This window comes from Caloenas nicobarica, chromosome 11 (genome assembly GCF_036013445.1).
Source record: "Caloenas nicobarica isolate bCalNic1 chromosome 11, bCalNic1.hap1, whole genome shotgun sequence".
Lineage (NCBI taxonomy): Eukaryota > Metazoa > Chordata > Aves > Columbiformes > Columbidae > Caloenas > Caloenas nicobarica.
The window spans coordinates 4395104-4416883 of NC_088255.1; the positions used below are offsets into that span (position 1 = coordinate 4395104).

The 21780-nt window shown below is 35.2% G+C and overlaps 2 protein-coding genes across 4 annotated transcripts in view; one reads left to right on the forward strand and one right to left on the reverse strand.

Annotated features, from left to right (window-relative positions):
- Positions 1–21780, forward strand: part of CENPP (centromere protein P) — a 149153-nt gene that overhangs the window by 93042 nt on the left and 34331 nt on the right. The window lies entirely within an intron of this gene.
- ECM2 (extracellular matrix protein 2) lies at positions 154–21396 on the reverse strand. 2 transcript variants are annotated; one of them, XM_065642444.1, is made up of 11 exons: positions 21327–21396; positions 20401–20480; positions 16685–17004; positions 11138–11326; positions 9295–9777; positions 8854–8969; positions 7081–7216; positions 6385–6542; positions 4336–4475; positions 2859–3185; positions 154–2564 (listed from the first exon to the last, which is right to left on the reverse strand). In XM_065642444.1, exons 3-11 carry the CDS (start codon positions 16977–16979, stop codon positions 2357–2359), a joined length of 2052 nt encoding a protein of 683 aa, XP_065498516.1. In that variant the 5' UTR covers positions 16980–17004; positions 20401–20480; positions 21327–21396; the 3' UTR covers positions 154–2356. The 2 variants fall into 2 exon arrangements, with proteins under 2 accessions (XP_065498516.1, XP_065498515.1); XM_065642443.1 differs by lacking the exon at positions 21327–21396 and adding an exon at positions 21212–21308.

Here is a 21780-nt window from a genome sequence, read left to right on the forward strand (position 1 = left end):
GTATATTAATGGTCACAATAAATCTTTAGTCATCTCTATTTTAGCGGTGTTATCCCATGCAAATCCAGTGGAGATTTTCTAGTGGGTCTTCTAAGTCTGCATGCTTTGGTAAGAAAAGTAATCTATTTGCATGAAAATAATTGCAACAATACCTGATGTTTTGCTGGAATTTATTATAAGAATGCATAAAATGGTGTAATACAGCAGCTTGTTTATATGGAAATCCCTCCTTGGGTCAATCTGTGCGTTAAAAAAGCTCAGTAAAGCTTCAGGAAGCACTGCTCAGCAGTGCTGCGGAGTCTGACGTTATTTAGCAATAGACTGAAAGTATTCATTTTAATGATTTAGTTTGTTTAGTCTCTCAAAACAGTAGTTTGGAAACTTAATGGTGTTTGACATAGAAATGTTAGCCAAAGTATTAGCCAAAGTCAAAAGGAAGGAATGAAGGAATCAAGTGTTGAAAGCACAAAAGCAATGAAATCAAATTACCCAAATCAGAACATAGTATGTAAAAACTCAGCCTGTTGATTTCTCTGTTCTTCACCAAACCTAACAAATCACTGCAGTATAACTTCCAACCATACTTAACCAAACAAAATATCCAAAGCAATCTTCTTACAGAAATCCACGTCTTAGGATTGTTTCTTACAATAAATGATATTTTGACTCACTGCAGATGAAGTACCATTATGTCTTGCAGGTAACAGTTTATTCGAGTAAGAGAGCACTTAGAACTATGTAGTTTTGTTTTCATCACGATGGGAAAGCTTCAGAGAAAACTAAACTTGGGTGTTCGTATATGCTGTCTATGATATGCTAAAAAAATGTTTGGAGATCCTTCATTGTTAAATGTTGTGTGAAGCGTAAGGTTGTGCTGATTGTGTGACGTGTGTTGGCAGGAGATGGGGATGTGGGAAACTCAGAGTGAAACCTTCACGTGAGAGGGAGGGCGAGGAAGGTACAGCACAGCAGTTCATAGGTGTCCTTACAGGGTCTGATGATGTACAGTTGCTTACGGCTTCCATGTGCCTTTAAAAAGTCAAACTGTGTTCTGATCCACTCTGAAGAAAAAATGATTAGGTAACGTGCCTATAGGACTGAAGAAAACAGAGTACATATTTTTTTATGCCTCACAGAATAGCCCAGGAGAAAGTGGAAAGTATTTACATAAAGAAAAATGATCTGCCAGTGATTTGTAATCATTTCCCACCACCAGCCGACTCTTTTAAAAAAGGAGTGTAGAATTCAAGAAATATGGAAGATGTTAGAATTAATTTCCATTTTTATTGAAATAATTATTTTAAATAGAAATATTAACTAACTTTTATCAATTTTTGGCCACTTTAGAGAAAGAATACAATATTAAAATCTGGAGCAGTATATTAAAATGCTTCTTTTCTTCAAGAGTCTGAACTCCTTTCTAGGGAAACAGGGATCTTTTTGTAAACACCTAATTTATACTTATTGTGTACCTAAGCAGACATTTACATCAAATGTATTACTGAAACTGCTTTAACAACATTGTCTCTGAAGTGGTGAATTCTGACTATCTAGAAGCTTTCAAATAACTGCTAACCGAATATTTTGACAAAGTCTAATTAGTCCCCTGAATGGACAATATGATCCTGATTCTATGCAGTATAGAAAGCTAGCAAACTAACTATTGTACAAATGAGTGAGACCTGCCACTCTCTGAAGAAAAAAACAAACAAAACTTCAATTTTTTTTTTTTTTTAAAGCGCATCTATATGGAAATTAATTGCTCATTCCTCTAGCTCCCTCTCTTCAAACACAGTATTGGATGAGTATTCAGAGTCATCTCTCTAAAACAAACAATTTAACATATTTTCCATGAACTTTCAGCTAGAAGAAAACATATCAGTGCAAAATGCTTGGTAGAAATTCCGACACCATGGATGTTTTAAGAAATTTGATTCTTGCACTGCTAGAATGTTCATAGCAGGAGGACTTTTATTTGTAACATTTTAAATGTTTTAAATTCAGTTGATCAAATAAGACAGGACAAAGTTGAGGGTTTAGTTCTATTCTTCTTTTCTAAAATCTGATCTAATGGAGCCATATCTGGCGACACAGTTTGGTCTGTTGTCTTGAAGTAGAATTTCTATCAATAGAAATAAAAATTTGTGACATAATCTTGAGCTTCTATTTTTACATTTAATGTTTTTATAATGAAACATTATTGAGAAATACACTACCTTACTCAGTAAATAGCATACTGTATCTTATTTATAGTAGCAAGAAGGGTTTAAATGAGAAATAAGCAGACCTGTTAGTAGCAGAGAATAAATAAAGCTGTGTTTCTAGAGATACGGATTGCAATGCAGAAGTTGGGTGCTTATTTGATCTTCTGTGGTTTAAGAACAACACTGCAATATGATCTTATGCAAGAAAATGCATGTGGTGATAGCTGTCTTGTATTGATATGGTTGTTTTCAAGATGAACATGTTCCAAGCGTGACTCTACATTCTCCTCCTCTTCACTGTGGTCATGAACATCATCATCACTGGTATGAGGCCTGCAGATGCGTTCTGGAGGGACCGTCCTGTGACATTGTGGGAGGAATTATATTTTAATTATTCAAGATAACTCATAACTTCATACTTTATTTTAGGGATACAATTTATTTAGAAATTTGTGAGCATTTTCAGGAATGATGAGGAAGGGTGAAATCTTACTTTTATCATACGCAGAAATACTGCAGCAGAAAATGCAGGATTTAGCTCTGCCTTCAGAATTTTAAAAAAATATTTACTTTAAAGTAAAAAGTTCTTAAAACAAAACATGTCTTGTGACAATATTTTAATGCTATTAATGTAGCAAAGAACTTGGAAATTACCTTATTTTATTATTGTTCAGTCTTAGGAAACGTAGTTTTCTCATTTCATCAATTCCAAATGGTACAGACTTCAATTCATTGTGGTCCAAAAACAGCTCTCTCAGAGAGTGATATGCTCCAAAAAATGATACTGGATCTATTCCATCATCAGTAAGTTTGTTAAAGGACAGGTAGAGATACTCCAGCCCTGGCTTCATGTGTCCAAACACATATCCTGGGATTCTTTCAATCTGATTTCCTATAAGTATCAGATGTAGTAAAGATTTTGGCAGATAGGAGGGAACGTGATATAACTTGTTATAAGAGAGATCAATTGATTCCAAGTTCCTGCATTAAAGGAGAGAAAAAAAATGGGCTGTAAACATGATAGCATGCTGCATTGTTAATGCTACGTTCTGTACAAAATAATGCTTAACATCATTACAAGGAAACTAAATTTCAAAGGGAAATCTGTTTTTCTTAATGGAACAGAATGCATTTTATGGAACACGGTCATGCATAATTACTCTGGGAATAGAAAGAAATTAAGTCAATTATCAGTCAAGCACAATGATTCTGTTGATGGGGAGAAATCTACAGGAATGAGTACAGAGAGAAGGTTGGATAGAGGAAACTCCAGGGACCAGTTTGGGATTGATGTGCATTGCTGAACTGCAATAGCGAGTTACACTGCAAAACACGTGATAAGCTTGGCACTTCAGTGGCTGTCCCATCAACAGGCATCTTTACAATTTGTTCTAAAGCCCCATTTGAAATGGAATTGTTTTGTGAATGGCTCCTTTAGAATCATTCCAATGTGCTTCATTTCCAGAGATGAGACAAGCCGTTAGTAACGGTGTGGTTGTTTTCAGATTAAGCAGTTTACAAATCCAGAAATCAGATGGGAGAGCTGCAGCTGACAGGTTATGGCAAGGTACCCTATGGAGCTTAGTAAAGAATTTACCGGAAGAATTGAAAGCAGCATTGTCTTTTGCTGCTTTCATTCTCATTGCTTCCTCTGCTTCTATTCTACTCTTACCCTATGGGACTGCACAGTCTTCCCTTCGTCTTATTTGCTTCTATAATTTTTAACCTGATGGGAAATAAGGCTAGGACGATATTCAATTATTTTTAAATTACCTGTGAGATAATGATATATTAGCACCAAATGATTGTATAATTGTATGGAGTATTATTGATAATTAATGTTCAGGTTTTGATTGGTCTGTCAGAAAAAAAAATGTTTAAACTTTTATGTTACTACAGCACAGAATTGAGGTGTAAGGTCTTTTTGTTTTCAAGCCAACTCTGAATACTTCCTAGATTATACAATTTAAGCAAAGGAAATTAAGACAAATTAGGTAAGAAAAGCAAGTAAATGAAAGGAAAACTACAATTTCAAGCTAAAAGTAATGAAGTGCAAGTATTTTTTACATTATCTGACTCACCAATAACAGAGAAATAGAAAATAATTATATTTTAAATGATTCATACTTACTCTTGGTTTATCCAAGCCAAAGGTGCTATTCTGTGCTCTTCTAATTTGTTATGCTTTAGCACAATGACATTTATGTTTCTTGTATGGTTAAAGCAAATTTCTGACACTTCTTCAATTTGATTATTTTCAAGATATAACTCCTGAAAGTTGGAAATTTGGAAAGAAAATGTGTGAAAGCAAAATATGCTCTTCTTTTCCATTGCAAATTCAACATGTAGCTACTACCTGTCCTCTATATTACCTGATCTATCTGTTAATTTCTGCATAAAGAAATAATAATCTGAATCAGAGTTGGTATGTAACTGTAGTGCGACTTTCAGAAAAGCAGTTTTTCAAAGCAATTGTTTTGTTTTCTCATTTGTGAGAATACAGATTCCTTTGAAAGATCTAATAGAAAAAGAATTACATCTTTTGTCTTGCCTGAAGTTGTACAATGTAAGAATATATAATGTGAGAGTGATGAGATTGACAAGAAGTTGGTTTTTTTTTTTTTATCTTGGAAAGCTATTAGTGAGAGGAAAAATACTAAGAGTCTTGCTTTCTTAGTATTTTTGCTGGGCATTTGTGAGCTTTGAAACTTTCAAATTTATAAGAATATAAAATGTTAATGTTTTACAAAACTTGATGTTGTGAGTCTGCAACATATCAAAACTTCATATTTTACACAGATTGAGATCCTGATAATGGCTTGTAATGTAGGATAAATACAATGTGAAATACAAATGGAGCCATGACTGAAATATATCTAGGCCATGAAACAGAACTAAGGGCCTTTAGAGGAAGGCTTTGGGAAAACAGAAAAGCAACTTTGTCACCTGAAAATTGTTGTTTGTGAATTTATTAGATATTGGTTTTTAATGTTCTCAAAGCATGTGAGGTGTAGAAAAACTTACCAGGTGTTCACTGTTTCATCAAGAACGGATAAAGTGAAAAAAGGAAAAATGTAACGTGTGAGTGAATAGTAGAGAACATGAGGCTGAAGTAAAGTTACAGGCAGTAGCTGCAGAAGCAGCTAATGTTATAGAAAATATACTGTTGGTTTTGCTAGACTTGATTTTCTTTTTTTGTTTGTTTTGTTTTTTTCTTCCCTCTGCTCACATTTCAGATTATGGAAGATGACAAGGGTAAAAGGAAACAAGGACATTTAAATGAGAAAGAGAAAAGGAATGATACAATAAAGAGAGATGGTGAAATGAATAGGTAGCCAGAAGTATCTTTGAAGTAAAGACTGAAGTAAGCAGAGAAAGAAACTAGACAGAGATTGGAAAGGAGGAAGAAAATACCTTCAAAGTAGCATCCCTAAAAAAACCCCAAACTAAATCAAACCGCTTCAACAAATCACATTCAGATTCTGGGCAGAGGAACGAATTGGGACACTATTAAAAGAAGAAATAGCTTCATTAACAATCAAGGAATGACAAAACTGTTCAGAGAAGAGAAATAAACCTCTTGTTCAAACATCCCCACACACCCTGAATGAGCTGGAATTCAGGAAAGGTTTGGAAAACCAGTGAAACTGAGACTTAGAGCAGCTAAAAAAGCAACAGGATAGTTAGATATAGGCATCAAAAGAGTATTTCTCCCTTTCAGACTAGGCAATCTTGGTTCCTTTAGTCTTTCCTTATGAAATAGGTTTTCTAGTTCTCTCATTATTCTTGTTGCTGTCTTGTGAGCTTTCCTCTGTGTATTAACCCAATGTTTACCATGTTTTTCCGCTAAGACTTTGTATTAGGAGTGAATTATGTGCAACTGAACAGACAGAAGTTGCAGGAACTATTTTGTGAGACAGCACTAGATAAATTAAGACTCAAAAGATACATCTTGGTAGGGAGTGGGTACATAAGTAAATTTCTATAAATAATGATTTAAGAATAAAAATTACTAGCATACCTTGAAACAAATTTATAAAATTTAAATTTATCTCTACCTGATGATAGTAAGCAGTAAGTAGGAGGAAAAAATATTATGAAAATATCTGGAAAAATAAAGCTTTCTTGTTTGGTTGGTTTTGTTCTCTTTTGGTTTTCTTTTTGGTTGTTCTGTTTTTACCTCAAGAGTAGCAGGAAGACCTTGTGGGATAATTCTAAATTTATTTCTTCCTAGTCGCAAATAGGAGAGACTTTTCAAAGGATAGAAGGCCAAAGGGCTGACATTCGCTTCACTAAGTTTATTTCCTTCTAATTCCAGGGTGACCAAGTTTTTTAAATCTGGGAAAAAAAAGTTGAAATTTCTCTTAGTTAATGCCATCTCATATCTTGTTAAAATGCATGTTTAAAAATTAACTGTCTTAAACTGTATTTGGATCAGTTCACAGCAATGAAAAAATATAGTGAAAGAATTTTCATTATCTCATAATCATAGAATTATATTGTTTATTAGTTTGTAGAACTTTAGAGATTGACACTTTTGTGCAATTTGATTAATAATATAGTTTCACCAAACATAAAGCAATTAGGTTTGGGTCAGGAGACTATGTATATTCAACGTAGTTCAAATCCATCTCTACTTAGTAACCTTAAGTATAAGTTTCTTTGGGAGAGTAGCAGTTGCATAAGAAGGGAAAATGTAATTTTTAAAAACTTTGTCATGCGAATGTTTCAGCTTTTGTTGTCTTTTGAAGACATGGCACTTAAAAGCTAGCAATTATTTTTCTGGTTATATCAAACCAGACGCATTTGGTTGAACATTCTGCTTTTCAAATTTATTTTAATCTTTTCATATGATTGATATTAGTTTTCTTAATACCTTGTAAGCCATCTTCATCAATGGCATGAAGGTGGTTGTCATTTATTTTTATTTCTTCCAACGTTGATGGCAGTCCAGAGGGAATATGAACCAGCATATTTCCATCCAAATACAAACGTTTTAGCTTTTTCAGGATCTTAATCAGAGAGATGAAGAAGAGAACTTAGATTATCAAAGTGTAAAATATATGGTTAAACTTAATCTTGTAATCTTAGTTCACATTTTCTCAAACACACACATTTTGAAGATTTTCAGCAGCAGTGCACTAGTATCCAGTGTTTGGAATTAAAAAGTGGTTTTCTCCTGTCAGTCTAATCAATTGGTTTCTTTATGCCAAATATTAGCAAAGGTGCCAGTTGATGTAATGTGTAACCAGAAGAGCTTGATTGAGCACATCAGCTTTTAACGGGGCCATCCTGCAGCTGCCCAGTCATGACTGCTTGTATTACCGCTACAGCCTGTGAGTCATGTAGGTATTACCTCACTGCAGGATTTAGGAGTTCAAAGTACATACATGCATTTATACTCTTCGTTTGTGAGCAAACTGATGGTTTTCTGTAGGTCAGCAAATTTACTTTACTAAAGCATAGCGACGACATTTTTTCAGTGACCTAGGATTTTTATGACTTTAGCTGGCTTCAAAAATTGGTACGAAAAATTATCATAGTTTAGTTTTGATAAATGCACATCAGTAATCATGCAGTAGTGAGCATTTCTTTAAAAGGTGGAGATGTTTTAGCAGTGGATCCACTGAAACTTGCTTTCCTCCAGTTTTGTCTTAACTGCCTGGTGTGATGTAAGCCTCATGAAAATTTGTTTCATGATTGAAGCACCTTCCTGGTCAGTCTTTTCCATCCACTTTGATTTCATAGGAGTTGTACAAACCGAAGTCCTTTGAAATCAGCTGAAGCTGTTCATGTGATGGAGGGAGGTGGTATCCAGGGAGTCCTACAAGAAGACTGATTGCATATGGCAGGAAACAAAAGTAAAAACATGCTGTGATAATTCGATATGTTGTTCGTATGCTTTTTGTATTCATCTTGCCTGAAAAAGCAAAGCCTTGGTGACTTACTTCTGCACTTGAATTACTGTCTGTACCTACTTGCTTGCATGAGAAATTGTTATGGGACTATTCTGTCTTCAGGTGAGGAATATGTGGATGCACTTGAATATCCGATTACCATGTAAATTCCCCTTGGAAGAAAAAGACTGAATACAGAAAGATTCTTGGACTGTTTTATAAGAAAGCAGCTCTTTCAGTAAGCTGCTATGCTTGAAAGTGTCTTGTTAAAGATAGTCAACAATAAGGATACAGCTGATTACATGAACTGCTATTGAGTGAATTTTTATAGCAAGATTTGACATTAGCAGATCTTTTTGGGTATTCAAAAGCATAAGCTTTACAGAGGTAATGTAGTGAGAAAGATGATACATAAATTTACAAATGTTGGGCCTAAATATCCCAGGTGTTGTTAATGGAATATGAGCTGTTCAATTCTGAAACATCTCAGCTGCAACTGATAAAATATCAGAAAATTGTCCCTCTCTTATTGTGAAACATTTAGTACTTGGTGAATGTCATTCAAAAGTCTCCAGATATTATTGATTATGACAAGAGATTTCCTGAAATAGCCAGGTTTAACTGTATTGCAATTATACGATGTTTGCTCATACAAGGTGCAAACTGGTTTAGATCCATAGACTGAAAAGCAAGAAAACTTTCCTTTAAGCGATAATTAGTCATAGGATAGTAGAAAAGTCAGGTTTTCTTACTTTGAATGCTTTGGGACCTATGCCAGGAGAGGTAATATTATTTTTACTCAGATCAATCCATTCCAGATTAGGTATTCCATTGAATGCCTCATCTGAGATAGTAGTGATACTATTTCCTAGGACAGAATTCAAGAAATTAGTTTGAGTTATGAATTACAGTATGCATCTGAGCTGTGTAGTATTATACATGAAAAATAGATTGTGAAAATAGTTGTATTATGTACAATACTTGTGTGTAGATACATTCATATTAGGATTTAAACACTAGTAAGCAAATCTAACATTTTAAATTTATTGCTTTAGAGACTTAGCTGTGAAATTAATTCTAATACATTTCTATGATAAGGAACGACAAAGTATTAACACTATTGTTGACTGCATTTGAGAATGGATAATATTACTTCATGAGAAAAAATAGTGCCAAGTAGAGCTGTTATTTACCTGTAAGGTCTAGACTTGTTAGATCTGGATCCGAGATTGGTGGGATTTGTGTAAGTTTGGCATTAATGCAGCTCACTGTGGTGTCCGAGGTAGAACATGCAGCTGGCAAAGGCGGAGCTTCTATGGGTGGAACAGGAATTGGGAAATGAGATGGCATTCTGAAAGTACCATCATCTTCATCACTTTCATATTGTACGTCATCTTCTGCAGCTTCTTTTCTTGTGATAGGTTTATTTTCTCTGCGACGGGCTTTATCCTTCTGTCGATTTTTTTTGCCTTTCCTTTTTCTTTTCTTTTCATCCTTTTTATGACCCTCTTTGTCTTTAAGCTCTACCACTTCTGTTCTAAACAGTTCATCTTTTTTAGTTTGAGGACGTGCTGATGACAATACTTTGGTGTTGTCAAGGTCGTTGGGTTCTGGAGAATCACCAGAAAACTCACTTATGTCATCCAGTGAGATAATACTTGGATCCAAACTGGATGCTAACCAGAGACAAAGAGAACAAAAAAAAAGGAAAAAAAAAAAGTTGTCTGATAAGAGGATATGAAACTAAAGTTTTAGTAAACATTTGTTCCTCTCATATAGTAAAAATATGGTAACTATAGAAGAATAGTATTCCTCTTAGAATATGATTTGAAAGAATGAAAATATGGTCTTATATTACTCCTTGATTGAGGAGATACACTTTGAGAGATTACTATGTTAACCATGAAGTTTGTAGACAGATATGATTCATTGCAACTCTAGAAAAAAGGGGGGAAAATCAATATAGCCTTCATTATCTCCCTTTTTGAACTAATATCTTAATTAGTTGTTTTCTATTAATGGAGGTGTCTAAAGAGGAAAAAGAATCTGTCTGGAAGAGAGAGGAAGGTAATCTGAATAAAATTCACAAAGGTTAAGACTTGTTCTCCTATGCAAGGGACTGTCAGGTGCAGAGAAGGCTGCAAGCGGGGAACTCACTGGGGAAATGCATTAACTCCATTACCAAAATGCGGTTTTTACTCACATAACAGGGCAATTCAAATAAAAGGAGGCTGTTTCAATCAACATGACTTCTAGTTCTACAGATAATTTCTATGATGTCTCTACTCAGTGCATTTCTGTGTGTCACATGTGTGCACACACACGACACTAAATAATATTTTTATGGTAGGACGAGTTTAAGTTCAGCACTTCACAGACTTAGGGTATTGGGAGTGAGGGAAAGGAAATCACTTTTTGTCTTTATCTCCTCCATTCCTTTCCTTTTAAAGGTACTGATTTTGTTTACATTTTTATAAAGAAGCAAGATTGTAGTTCTGTTGTTCCTCCTGTGAGTTAACTTTTGTCTCTTGAATTATACCAAATAGCTGCATGTTTTTACACTCCTAACAAAGATTTACCAGTTTGTAAACTGCATGATGTTTATTATGTATGTGTAATACATTAATAATTGTTAGTAGTTATTGACCGATCCTTTGTAAATGGAAGTGGGATATAAAATGTAACCAGATGTTCTTTCTTCATACATTTGCCAAAATTTTGTTAAGATAGGAGGGAAGAAGCAGAAAGGGGAAAATAAAAAAAATAAATACAAATATCTTTACTATTGCATACTTAACATCTCTTATTTAAATATTCTGTCAAAGTCATCTAACAGCTTGTGTACTCTAAGAAACTGAAGACACCCTGACTAGAAATTATGAAGACCTGCTCTTATGCTCATGTAATTCAAGACTTGTTTTCGCTATAAAAGGATAATGCGTACCTTGTAATCCTTGATATCGTTAAATGTAGCCTTTATGATACGTTTTGGGTGAGATAATTTTAAAATAATAAAAATAATATGGTGGACCATACCAGTATCAGAACAAACCGGGCAGCATTCTCCTGCAGGTATAATAGTTTTGGGACATTTCAGAGGGTGGCACATGGTCGTGTCACATATCACTTCTCCTTTTGAACAGAGACAGGTAATGCAGGGCTGGGGAGACCAGACGGCTTTATCATACATAATCATGCCATTAGCTGTGCAGTGTCCCTTCTTTCCTAAGAAAAAGAAAAAAAAAAAAAAGAGTTAAATAGCTTAAACTGAAATAAAACCAGCAGTGTTTATTTGGAAGTTTAGAAAGAAGCACTACTATTTTGTTCTCATTTTGAAAAGATGTAAAATACACCCTATTTTAAGTATCTTATCCCTATTCCTTATTTTTCATAACTCTATTTTCTTCAGCTTATTAGTAGCCTCCAGTCCCTGTTTGGTTCTTGGCCTCTCTGCTGTGAAGGCGATGAAGGGCAGGCACACAATTAATACGGATGGAGCTGTCACCTGCTCACAGCTTCACCCTGAAAGCTGAGGGCAGGTTCTCTGTCCCTTGAATTGTCTCCTCCCTCTGTTTCAGGCAGTCACTAGAATAGTTTGTTTCCTCTTCTTCCTAGCCAGCTGATGAGGACCCTCACCAGCTTTGTCTTCTGGAAAAAGTCTTGAATTATTCAAGTTCAGAGATATTCCTAAAATGGGAAAATTTAATCTAAATGGTGAGTTTGAGAGTTTTTTGCATGGCAGGTCCTCTTTCCTCTCCATCCTTAGAAATGGAAAGCAGAAATCACAGATCTCAATGAAAGCTATGCATAGATAGAGTTGAGAAAGAAGCAAACTTTTTCTTCATTACAATGGAGTTAAAATAAATCATGCAGAACTTGAGAATATTTTTTCCAGAGCTGCTTCTGCTTCTCTCTTGTGCACTAGATGTCTTTTCTAATATCTTGCGTATTACATGAGAAAGTTTTGTTAAGGCTTTGTGGAACCAGGAGGCTAACAATATTCACTTTATAATGACTTTTGATAGGCTTAATGGAAGTAAAGTCGATTCTGTAATAACTGGTAAAATGAGAAACATCTCCTCTTTTCTGTAACTGCTTTATCTGACAAAAAACAACCAACCAACCAACCAACCAAAAACTTTTGCTAGGAAAGCAGAAAGTTCAAACAACTTGTGCTAATAAATGCTTCGTCTTCAAAGCTTCTGGACATGAATCTATGAAAAAAAAAGATATTTCCCCAGGATACCAGTAGAAATTTTCAGAAAGAAATGTAGAAGAGATTTATTTTGTAAGCTATACTCAGATATCCAGTAGGCAAGTTGTTTGGAGAGTGTAAAGGCTTGGGAAGGAAACTGTTCCGAGTGTCTCTTTCCTTCCAGTGATGGAGTCCACCTCAGCAAAAGTTTCCTTGGGCGGTTCTCATCCAGACTCCAGGATAAACATTGCACTTTTGCATGATGCTTTTTTTTTTTTTTGGTCTTTTGAGAGAAGGAAAGCCAAGGTTGAGATTCTTCGTCTCATACAAATCTTTTCCTATTTTTCAGCATACCTCCAAATCCAGTGACAACATGTACTCCCTACACACCTTCCTTTTCCTCTTTCTAATTAATGTGAGAATGCACTGCTGAAGTGTTAGTTTCAAGCTGAAACCCCATTTCTAAGTTACTTTGTACTTTCCTGCATATAAATACCAAAAAAATTCCTCTTTTCTTTTTTGGTTTGACTTCCTCCTTCGGATAAAGATTGTCTAATACAGTGGAAAAATCTTACCTCGGCTGAACTTGCATTCAAGAGACTTTCATTAGTGATAGCTGAATAGTCTTTGGAGGGATTGTTTGCTGGATTTGTTTCCCACACTCCACTCTGGTCCATGCTTGGTTGTTCAGTTTTAAAGGGAAGATTATTCAGGATGGTCTCTAAATATCCTGACTAGGCTATTATCAATATTTGGTTTGAAATGTCTCTGGAATTAGTATTTGACTCAAAAATCAGGCATTTCGCAAAGTCCTTCAAGGCAGTCCTGATCTCAGTTTCATAACAAATGTATATTCCTTTGCTTAGCTATTTAAAGAAGAGTGGATATGAACCTGTGTTCTAGAATAAAAATTAATTATCAGAATCATCATGTTTGGATGCTCCTCTATATTCCTTATATTTTTAAAAAATGCTCTTTTGATTTAAGTTACTCTCTGGACGAAATGGGAGGGAAATTAATTTTTTGAACAGTTGCATCTTGTTTTTTCAAAGGTCCAGGATATGTGTGCATCGTTTCAGCAACATAACATTGTGCTCTAATCAACTCAAGCCATGTTAACTGAAGAAGAAGATTAATTAGCCCAGGCCAAATGTTATTTGGCTGGAAGTCACTTGTCATTCTACCCAGGTATCTGTAATCCAGCTGTTTGTTGGATCCTGACTTCTGGTTTTTATGTGCTTGCCAGGAAGCCACAATATTTCTTTTAAATAATCTCCAAAGGAAACACAAAAAGAACACTGCACTTTCTCATGTTAAACAATAAAATGTCAGCTGTTCCAGAGGAACGTATCTGGCTTGAGATGGAAATTCTTCTGAGCTTCCTTAAATTTTTTATTTTGTTTTAGCTACTAGACTGTATCTGAAATTGGTGCAAGTCTTGTCTGAATAAGCATAAAGACATGGCTTATCAGGCCTTGGCCTCTGCAGACTTCTGTAACAAATTATCTTGTTTTCTGTGAACATGAGAGTTACTTAAAAAGACAGGACAAGTGTGTGTGCTCAAAGGCAAAGAGGTACCCACTTATTGTGTTGCAGAACTGCTATTTGGCATTCTTGGAATTCATGTAACCCCTATGACACAGAGTACAGGCTGCACGGAGATGCTCCTTAAACTTCCTGTCCACTGAGTAACTTCAGGATGGTGGTACAAGCAAGGAGAAGTGAGGCGTAAGAGATATTAGAAATAGTGCAGCGGTGTACATCCCATTCTGTGCTGCTTAATGGGCAGACTGTAAAGGACAAACAACTGCAGGTTCTTTTATGTTGTGGTGAACCGTTTGATTTCATTTAAATGGTTCACTTGATTTCTATATGGAGGAAGGAGATATTATCTGGTTACTGTTAAATCTCTATTTAAGTATTAATTTTCATGCTGTGTATGATTTCTGTAAATTGTTTTTTTAGGCTACTGAGAGTGAAGTTAGTAGCTAGGAGAATTAAAATTAAGTTTTGGATTACGTTTTCTTCTGTTCTGGAGCATGATTAATAATACTGTTCTATTATTTAATAGGCTCTGTTTTTTCCAAATCTGACATTAACTTGAAAAAATTTTGAACTTTAAAAGCTAGACTAAAAAATGCCTTGTGGTTGAAGTCTTTGGCAGATGAGCACAGGACTTTTAACCTTTGGAAATATGGTGTAAATTCAGTGTGAAGTTCCAAATAAAATGAGTTCAGTGGTTTTAGCTCAGTTTTTGGATACAAGTCCAGATAGAAACAAACGGGGTGGGGAGGGGGGAAGAACCATGCATTATTTCAGCATGACTGATGGTCTCTGACAGAGACACTGGAATATCTTACATGAAGTGTATGCTATTTATGTGGCATTTTCCTCTGTTTAATTTTAAAAGTATTTTTAAATTAAAGGTTTGACATTTATAGTATGTAATAGTGTAGAACACACTAGAAATGCTATAGTCAAGAGTTTTGCTAGTTTTCCCTTCAAAACTCCTTCCTTTAAAATATTTGATTTGACATGGTTCAGCCTTTCTGAAAGTGAGGACTAACAACAAATAGTAATTGTTAAGAAAATGTGAGTAAAATATGTTTTGCCATTTAAGTTCAGACCTATTAGCCTAGTGGTCATGTCTCTTGTGTGATACACTAAGAAGCTTAACTTTTTGCTTATAAAAATATATTATTAACATGTTATATAGAACAATGGTAGTAAGGGCATTGTTTTTGTTGTGTTTGTTTGTTTCCCCATAAAATTGCATATGGTGATTTTACGCAGCATGTGATCTCTTGGTGCTGGAATGGGAGTATCTTTATATTTATTAGGTACAGAGTGGACATTCCCCTGTATTGGTTCCTCACAACATCCCAATGTCTCTTCTTCAACCTCTTTCTATGAAAAGAAATGAAGTGTTATAACATCTCAATAATTTTTAATTGATTATAACATCTTGATAATTTCAGTTGGGGTTTCAAAACTGAAAAATACTGACAGTGGTATTCAAAAGTTCTTATCTGCACAATGGATGTCTGATTTTTAGACTCTTGTGAATCTTTGTGATGTTGAATGTATAATCATGAGCATTGTAGAGCAAGAGTTCTCTCTTCCTTTACTGCACCAAAGAGACACTTAACAACTATCAGTTCTCAATCTTTGCCTGGTTTTGTGTTCTTTGGGGAGACTGTAGAGAGGCCTGTTACAATGACCAAGTACCAGTAGAGATCAGTGAAATTACACTTTTTTGTTTGTTTCTTAAGACATCAAATCCTCTTTTCTACATCTCCTTCAAAACCCATAAGATACATATTAGAACAGCAATGTAAAAACCTCTAGATCACCAAGAAGGTGAGTTTTATATAAATCATACTATTGAACTTCTTTTAAATAAATCAAAGTTCTCCACATAGATGGAGAATAGAGTGATCCTGTGTTGAACGTGTGGCTTTTTTCCTCCCTGTTTAATTTTCCATCTTAAGGGTCTTGTTTGTAACGTAAGTTTCGTATTGCAGATATTCCTGTGTGTTACTGATTTACTTACAAAATAAAGAGTTATTCCCAAAATATTGCATGTACACATAGTAAGAATGTTGCTTTTCAGAAATATAACAACAACGGCAACAAACAAATCCATTTGAAATAACATTTGTTATTGGTGTTAGAGCCTCAGTGAAACATTAGTTGACTTAGGAGATACATTGAGGAAGAAATTCTTCAAAATGGCCTTCAAACTTGCTGCATGTTTGAAGTTATGAAAATATCCCAACAAAATTTACATTACCATGTTTCCCTGAAAATAAGACAGGGTCTTATATTAATTTTTGCTCCAAGAGATGCGTTAGGACTTATTTTCAGGGGATGTCTTATTTTTCCATGAACAACAATCTACATTTATTCTTGAACGAAAAATAAACATTTATTCAATATAGTCACATCATCACATTCTGGAACATCATCATAACTCTCCAATCTGTGTGTGAGAGCCCAGCACTTGCCAACCCTTATTGGTTTGGGGCTCGTGGGGTGTTTTGAGTGTGATTCTTTTGGGGCTGTCTGCTTTTCTTGGTGAAGGGTCTATCTGTCCTGCTACATTCTATTGCAAATTAATTTTACTTTTTTACATGTATAGCTGCCTGGGCACTTTTTAAATTGACTTTTTTAATGAACCGTAACTAGGGCTTATTTTTGGAGTACGGCTTATATTTCGAGCATCCTCAAAAATCCTGAAAAATCATGCTAGGGCTTATTTTCAGGGTAGGTCTTATTTTTAAGGAAACAGGGTAGAGCTAAAATAAAGCTTTCATGAGTTTATACAATCCATTTGAAATCAAGAGAAAAACGGGCCCACTCTAAGTAGCAGAGGTCTTCATTCTTACCTGGTAAGACACTGTAACTAGATTCGTGTCCACCCAAACCTATGAGAGAGTCAAACACTCCCATGACACTGTCGTCGATATTAATCAGAGGGATGCTGGGGACTACGGCAACAGGAGCTGGAAGCTCCATCCTCAACTGTCTCGGGGACCTGTGCCCTGCCGGGGAGCTCCTCATCTGTCCTCTGGAGCGCATTCTTCTCCTGTGCTTCCTGGCAAGCGCGCTGGTTTCATTTTGAGAAAAATCAATGCACAGAGAGACAAGAAGGACATAATAGACTAATGATGTAGCCTCCATGCTTTTGTGCGTCTCAGAATGGATCCTGGAAGGGGAAAAAAGAGGAAAATCAGATACCTAGAGAGCTTTTAGGATTGCATCAGTCACCTGGTGCACTTTTCAAAGCAGGTGGACCGATACACAGTAGGTCATTATAACCAAGCTTCCTCTTGGAAAGAAATTGCCCTCTGGAAGCTCAAGTAAGCAATTTTAGTTTTGTGATTCTCTGCCCTTAAGGACAATAGTAAAGTTCAAATAGGTGCTAGCTTTGTGTTTGGGGTTGCATTTAAAGAGGTAGTTTAGATTTGCAGTGCCAGCGGACATTTGTCGTTTAGTAAGTGTTACTGCTTCCAGCAAGGGAGCTCTTGAGAGCTGTAAAGTGTAAAAGTGAAGACTTTTTTGATTACTAATATTTCTTCCAGGTTGCTGTAACTCCCAAACATGGAAATGGCAAAGTAACAGAAAAAATGCTCAATTCATTTCTGATCCACTGCCCCAAATGCTTTTGGTTTGTCGTTTCTGTGCAAGGTATTTTTCACCATGGATGAAAAGAGATGTTGCTTTTACTTCCATTTCTAGTCATCCTCTTCTTTACCAGAATCTTTTTGGTTCTGCAGTAGAGGAAACCTTTTGGCGGGTTGGTCACAATAACACTATTTGTGTTTTCTAGCGGAAGTTGTTATTAAGCGTAGATAGTCAAAATGTTCATCTATAATGGGTTCTGTTCTGCATTTAGTTTCTAAGAAATTCAAAATTACTCTATATCTTGAGCCTTCTTATGCTTCAGACAGAAGAATTGCATTTACTGTCACCAATAGGTGGCATTCCAAAACAGAGCAGTCAAGATTCAGGAGCACGCACAGAGCACACCCAGCAATGGCTAAACCAGTGTGGAGATAAGGCCATGCGTGTCCAAAGTTAGTCATGATTTGTCATAGCTCTGTTGGCATCATTCTTTCCAAAAGAAAATGCTCTTGTCCTCAGGGCTGTTTTAACTGAGACGGTAGAATCTGAAGCCGCTGGTATTTCTTGTCGAGAATGAGTGAAGAACTTGAGACTTAGAGCAATTAGTCTTTGTATCCAAGATAAGACTTAGACTATGAGCGTGGTTTTTCTCTAACAAAATCTTAAGGGATTAAAAACCCACTTTTTCTTAATGTTCATCAGTCTGCCTTTATATGCAGTCTTTCACATTGGAGTTAGTCTAAGTACAGGATAGTATTATTTGAGGAACTTGAACTTTGGTTTTGCCCAAATCAGTTTTTCTTTTTAAAGTTTGTGATTCTTGGTATTTTCAGATTTGTATAATAGGTTGGTATTTTGGTACAAGTTGCCTAACTTTCCTTTAACATAAAGCATATGATCGATTGTATGTTTTTCATGCTTTCCACAGCATAATTCTCTTATTTTTTATTCTCATGTTTCTAAATGGGAGGTTGGCAGTAAATAAGCTTAAACCAGTATGCTTTTACTTCTTTTGAATATTGTAGTTTCTGTGTTCAACTATTTTAATTTTAAAATATTATAATAAATATATATTAATTTGCAGACTTCTGTTAAGCCAAGCTAATGTTTTTATTTCCATGTAAAGGGAACTTGAGATGCAAGTGTCCCACAGAAATTCACATAATGTCTTACGTAATAGCAGGGTTCTGAAATTAATCCAGACTTTAGTTTACTGCTTTCTACCCATTAGAAATCAGTTATTCCAAAATGCTGTAGAGACTTTATGCAGGCCTTTTATTTACAAAATTACTGCTAGTTAACATATCAAATAGATGCAGAAGCTTATACTCTGCATTGATGGTGACTGTTCTTTTTGAGAAAGAGCTTGTTTCTTAGTAGCTGAGCTTGCAGGACAAATGACCTAATGTTTTGGGTTTCTAACTTACTTGCATGGTAATGACTGGCTATAAAATTACACAGTAAACTTCTGTTCCACAAGTTTGAATGAAACACACAAAGAGCCCTTAGGGAAAACTGAATATGCAAAGAAAAGTCTTGAACATGTGTATTCATTCTGTTGAGTTACTGACATCTTAATTATGGTCACACTTTTATAGTATACTTTATAATATGGCCATAGCCGTGTAGTTACAATGCTGCTACATTACATTTGTTCATTAACCATTTCTCTCTGTGACCAGAGGCATATAATGGCATGACTGAAATACTTTTCCATTCTCTGTGCATGTATTTTTAAAAGTCAGGAATAAGGTAGGGTGAATTACATTACATTTACTGTACCAACAATGTCTCAGAGTTTTGCTGTTAACTTCAATATAGAGTAAAACTCTATAGTAAATCCAGTTATTTTCAAGTGAAACTTGTTTTCATAAAATACATTAAAATTACAAACAATAAAAAAGTAAACAGCTCATCAGTAATATGTCTTTACAAACTAATACTGTTCACATATGTGAATTAATATGCTATATTTGCGTGCCAAGTTAACTCTTCAGTACTGAAAGCTTAATGCTGCTATTTTCAAGCAAATGGTGTTCCTTGCATGCAAAATACTGAGATCCATTTCTAAGTTTCTTTCCTTGGCTTATTTAGTAAGTGACGTCCCACATTTTAAGGCCCGAGTTGTGAATGTCATACAAGAAAAAGACCTTAAATGCTTTGGGCCTTTACTGCCTATGGCTGGAATCCCCAGATGATCTGTCAGTAATTTACGTTTAGTGCCAGCCAACTTTTAATTTGAAGAAAATTCAACCTATTTCACTTATATGCCTTTTGTAATAAATTATTGCATATAAAAATATAGATAGCTAATACAATGAAATTATTATCTCTCTGTGTTGCCAGGTGCTCTCAACATGGCTGCGTTGCTATACCTTTCTTAATTTTACCCATAAATGTTTTGATCATGCATAGTACGTGTAAGCATCTTTATTACCTTTACTGTTATTGTGTAATAAGTTCAATAGTTTGTAGCTTTCAAAAAGTTTACCTTCAGTAAGTTCAGTATCTATCATTTTGCTATGACGGAAATAGTTAATTTTAAAAGTAGTGACCCTTTAGAAATACCAGCGTGTCAGAATTTATTAAATAATCTATCTTTATCTATTCTGCCTAAATTCAAACACGTTCTAAGATGTCCAGGTTATTTCTCATGATACACAGAATTTAAAAGTGATTTACCAAGATTTTTCACATACTCTTCTTTACATTTATTGCATAGAAAAGAGTTACATTTACTCACACCAACAAAACTAATTGTGCTTTCAGTTAGTTTAAGCTTGAAGTGCATGGCAAACATTTACACCAAACAAAAAGCAGATCGACTGGTACTGCATACTTTATCTAGAAAAGCATTTCTGTTTAGTATTGCTAAATATAGCTAGTATTATTTAATACATATTTGCAAAGTTAACATGTAGTTTAAGCCATTCAACACCATGCTTTAAGCAGTAATTTAAAATTTAAAACGTTTTACCTTGTAATCTAACCTAACAGCAGATTCTGCTTGGTGTCATTTAGTCTCCAGTTGCAAATGAAACAAAATCACAGTGATATCTTTAAAACAAACAGAGAAACAGTAGGGATTGTTGAAACATGTTAGATGATTCCTTAGTTAAGCCTGAAATAGCTTCTTTCCCTGGGGACAAAGCGCTGTTCTGTTCTGTGTGCAGAGAATCAGCTAATACTGGTACTCGGAGAACTAAAAAGCTCACTTAAGGAAAACGAAAAGCAGCACAATATGTTCGGTCTGTAGGCTGACAAGGCACAGCTGGAAATTCTCTTTCAGTACTTAACAGTTGCATAAGGAACAGGAAAAACATCAGACAAAAAAATGTGTATTTTATTGAATTCTCATTTATGTATTCAGAAATTTAGTTTCTAGGCGGCATGATTTTAACATAGATTTATTCTTTTACAGACATAATACATTTTTGCAAGTGTAACTTTAACACAAAGGCATTTACTAAAATTAGAACTTTTTTCTTCAATTCATATTTTCTTAATCCACTCCCGCCCGTATAACCTATAATCTGTAAGCAGCAAACCTTTTTGTTGAAGTTTTAGCATGGAAAATTTTTCTTTTGTCCACTTACAGCAATGATTTCACCATAAGTTGTAGCTTATGCATGGAAAATGACTGAAGCATTTTCCTTTCATTTTTTTGTAAGGCTAATTACATCCTGAAACATGATCCTGAAGCACAGCTATGCAGAAACTGCAGTGAAGTTGGTAATCCAAATATGAGAGCTGAGCGTGAGGGGGAGGGAGGGAATAATGTACTTTACCACAAGTCCTTTGTCTGCCAGGAGCCTTTGCCTTCGTCCCCAGATAGAGCTTCTGCAGAATGTCAGTGGGTGATGAGCTGGTGAGTCTGCTAAGCTTCAGAAGTGACAAATTTACCTGGTAGATGGAGTTGTCGGAGTTCTTCTGGCATTAAAATTTTGTTGTTTGCTTGAATTCATACTCTGAGGAATGTTTAGACAGACAGTCATGGAATGGTATAACCATTGAGTCAACCATAATTGTTAGCCTGGATGTGGTGGAAAGATACTGGGAGAACACATTGTCTCTTAAAAAAGTCATTCTGTTTCTACCGTGCTTTGCTTCGCAAAGGCAAAAGAAGAAATATTAAACTTTTGGAGTTTATCTGGAACTGTTTAAAAAGAATGGGGATAGTTATACTTAACAAATGGATTTAGCATCTGAAATGAGATAGCTCATGGTTCAGTGCCTGTGCTAAAAGCATTGTTTTGTAAAGAGTGAGTCAAACCATAGCAGAACAGTTGTTCTAGCACAAGTGGGGAAAAGAATAGCAAATTAGGAATCTTCTCGTGGTTATGCATGTCAGCTACAA

Bases quoted from the DNA above. Each gene is read 5' to 3' on its own strand.
- ECM2 (XM_065642444.1), bottom strand. From the start codon at position 16,979: ATGGAGGCTACATCATTAGTCTATTATGTCCTTCTTGTCTCTCTGTGC. The intron at 4,476-6,384 runs GTAAAAACAGAA...TCCAACTTTCAG, and splicing joins GTCTTCCTGCTACTCTTGAG to GAGTTATATCTTGAAAATAA. The intron at 2,565-2,858 runs GTAATTTCCAAG...ACAATGTCACAG, and splicing joins CTGAACAATAATAAAATAAG to GACGGTCCCTCCAGAACGCA.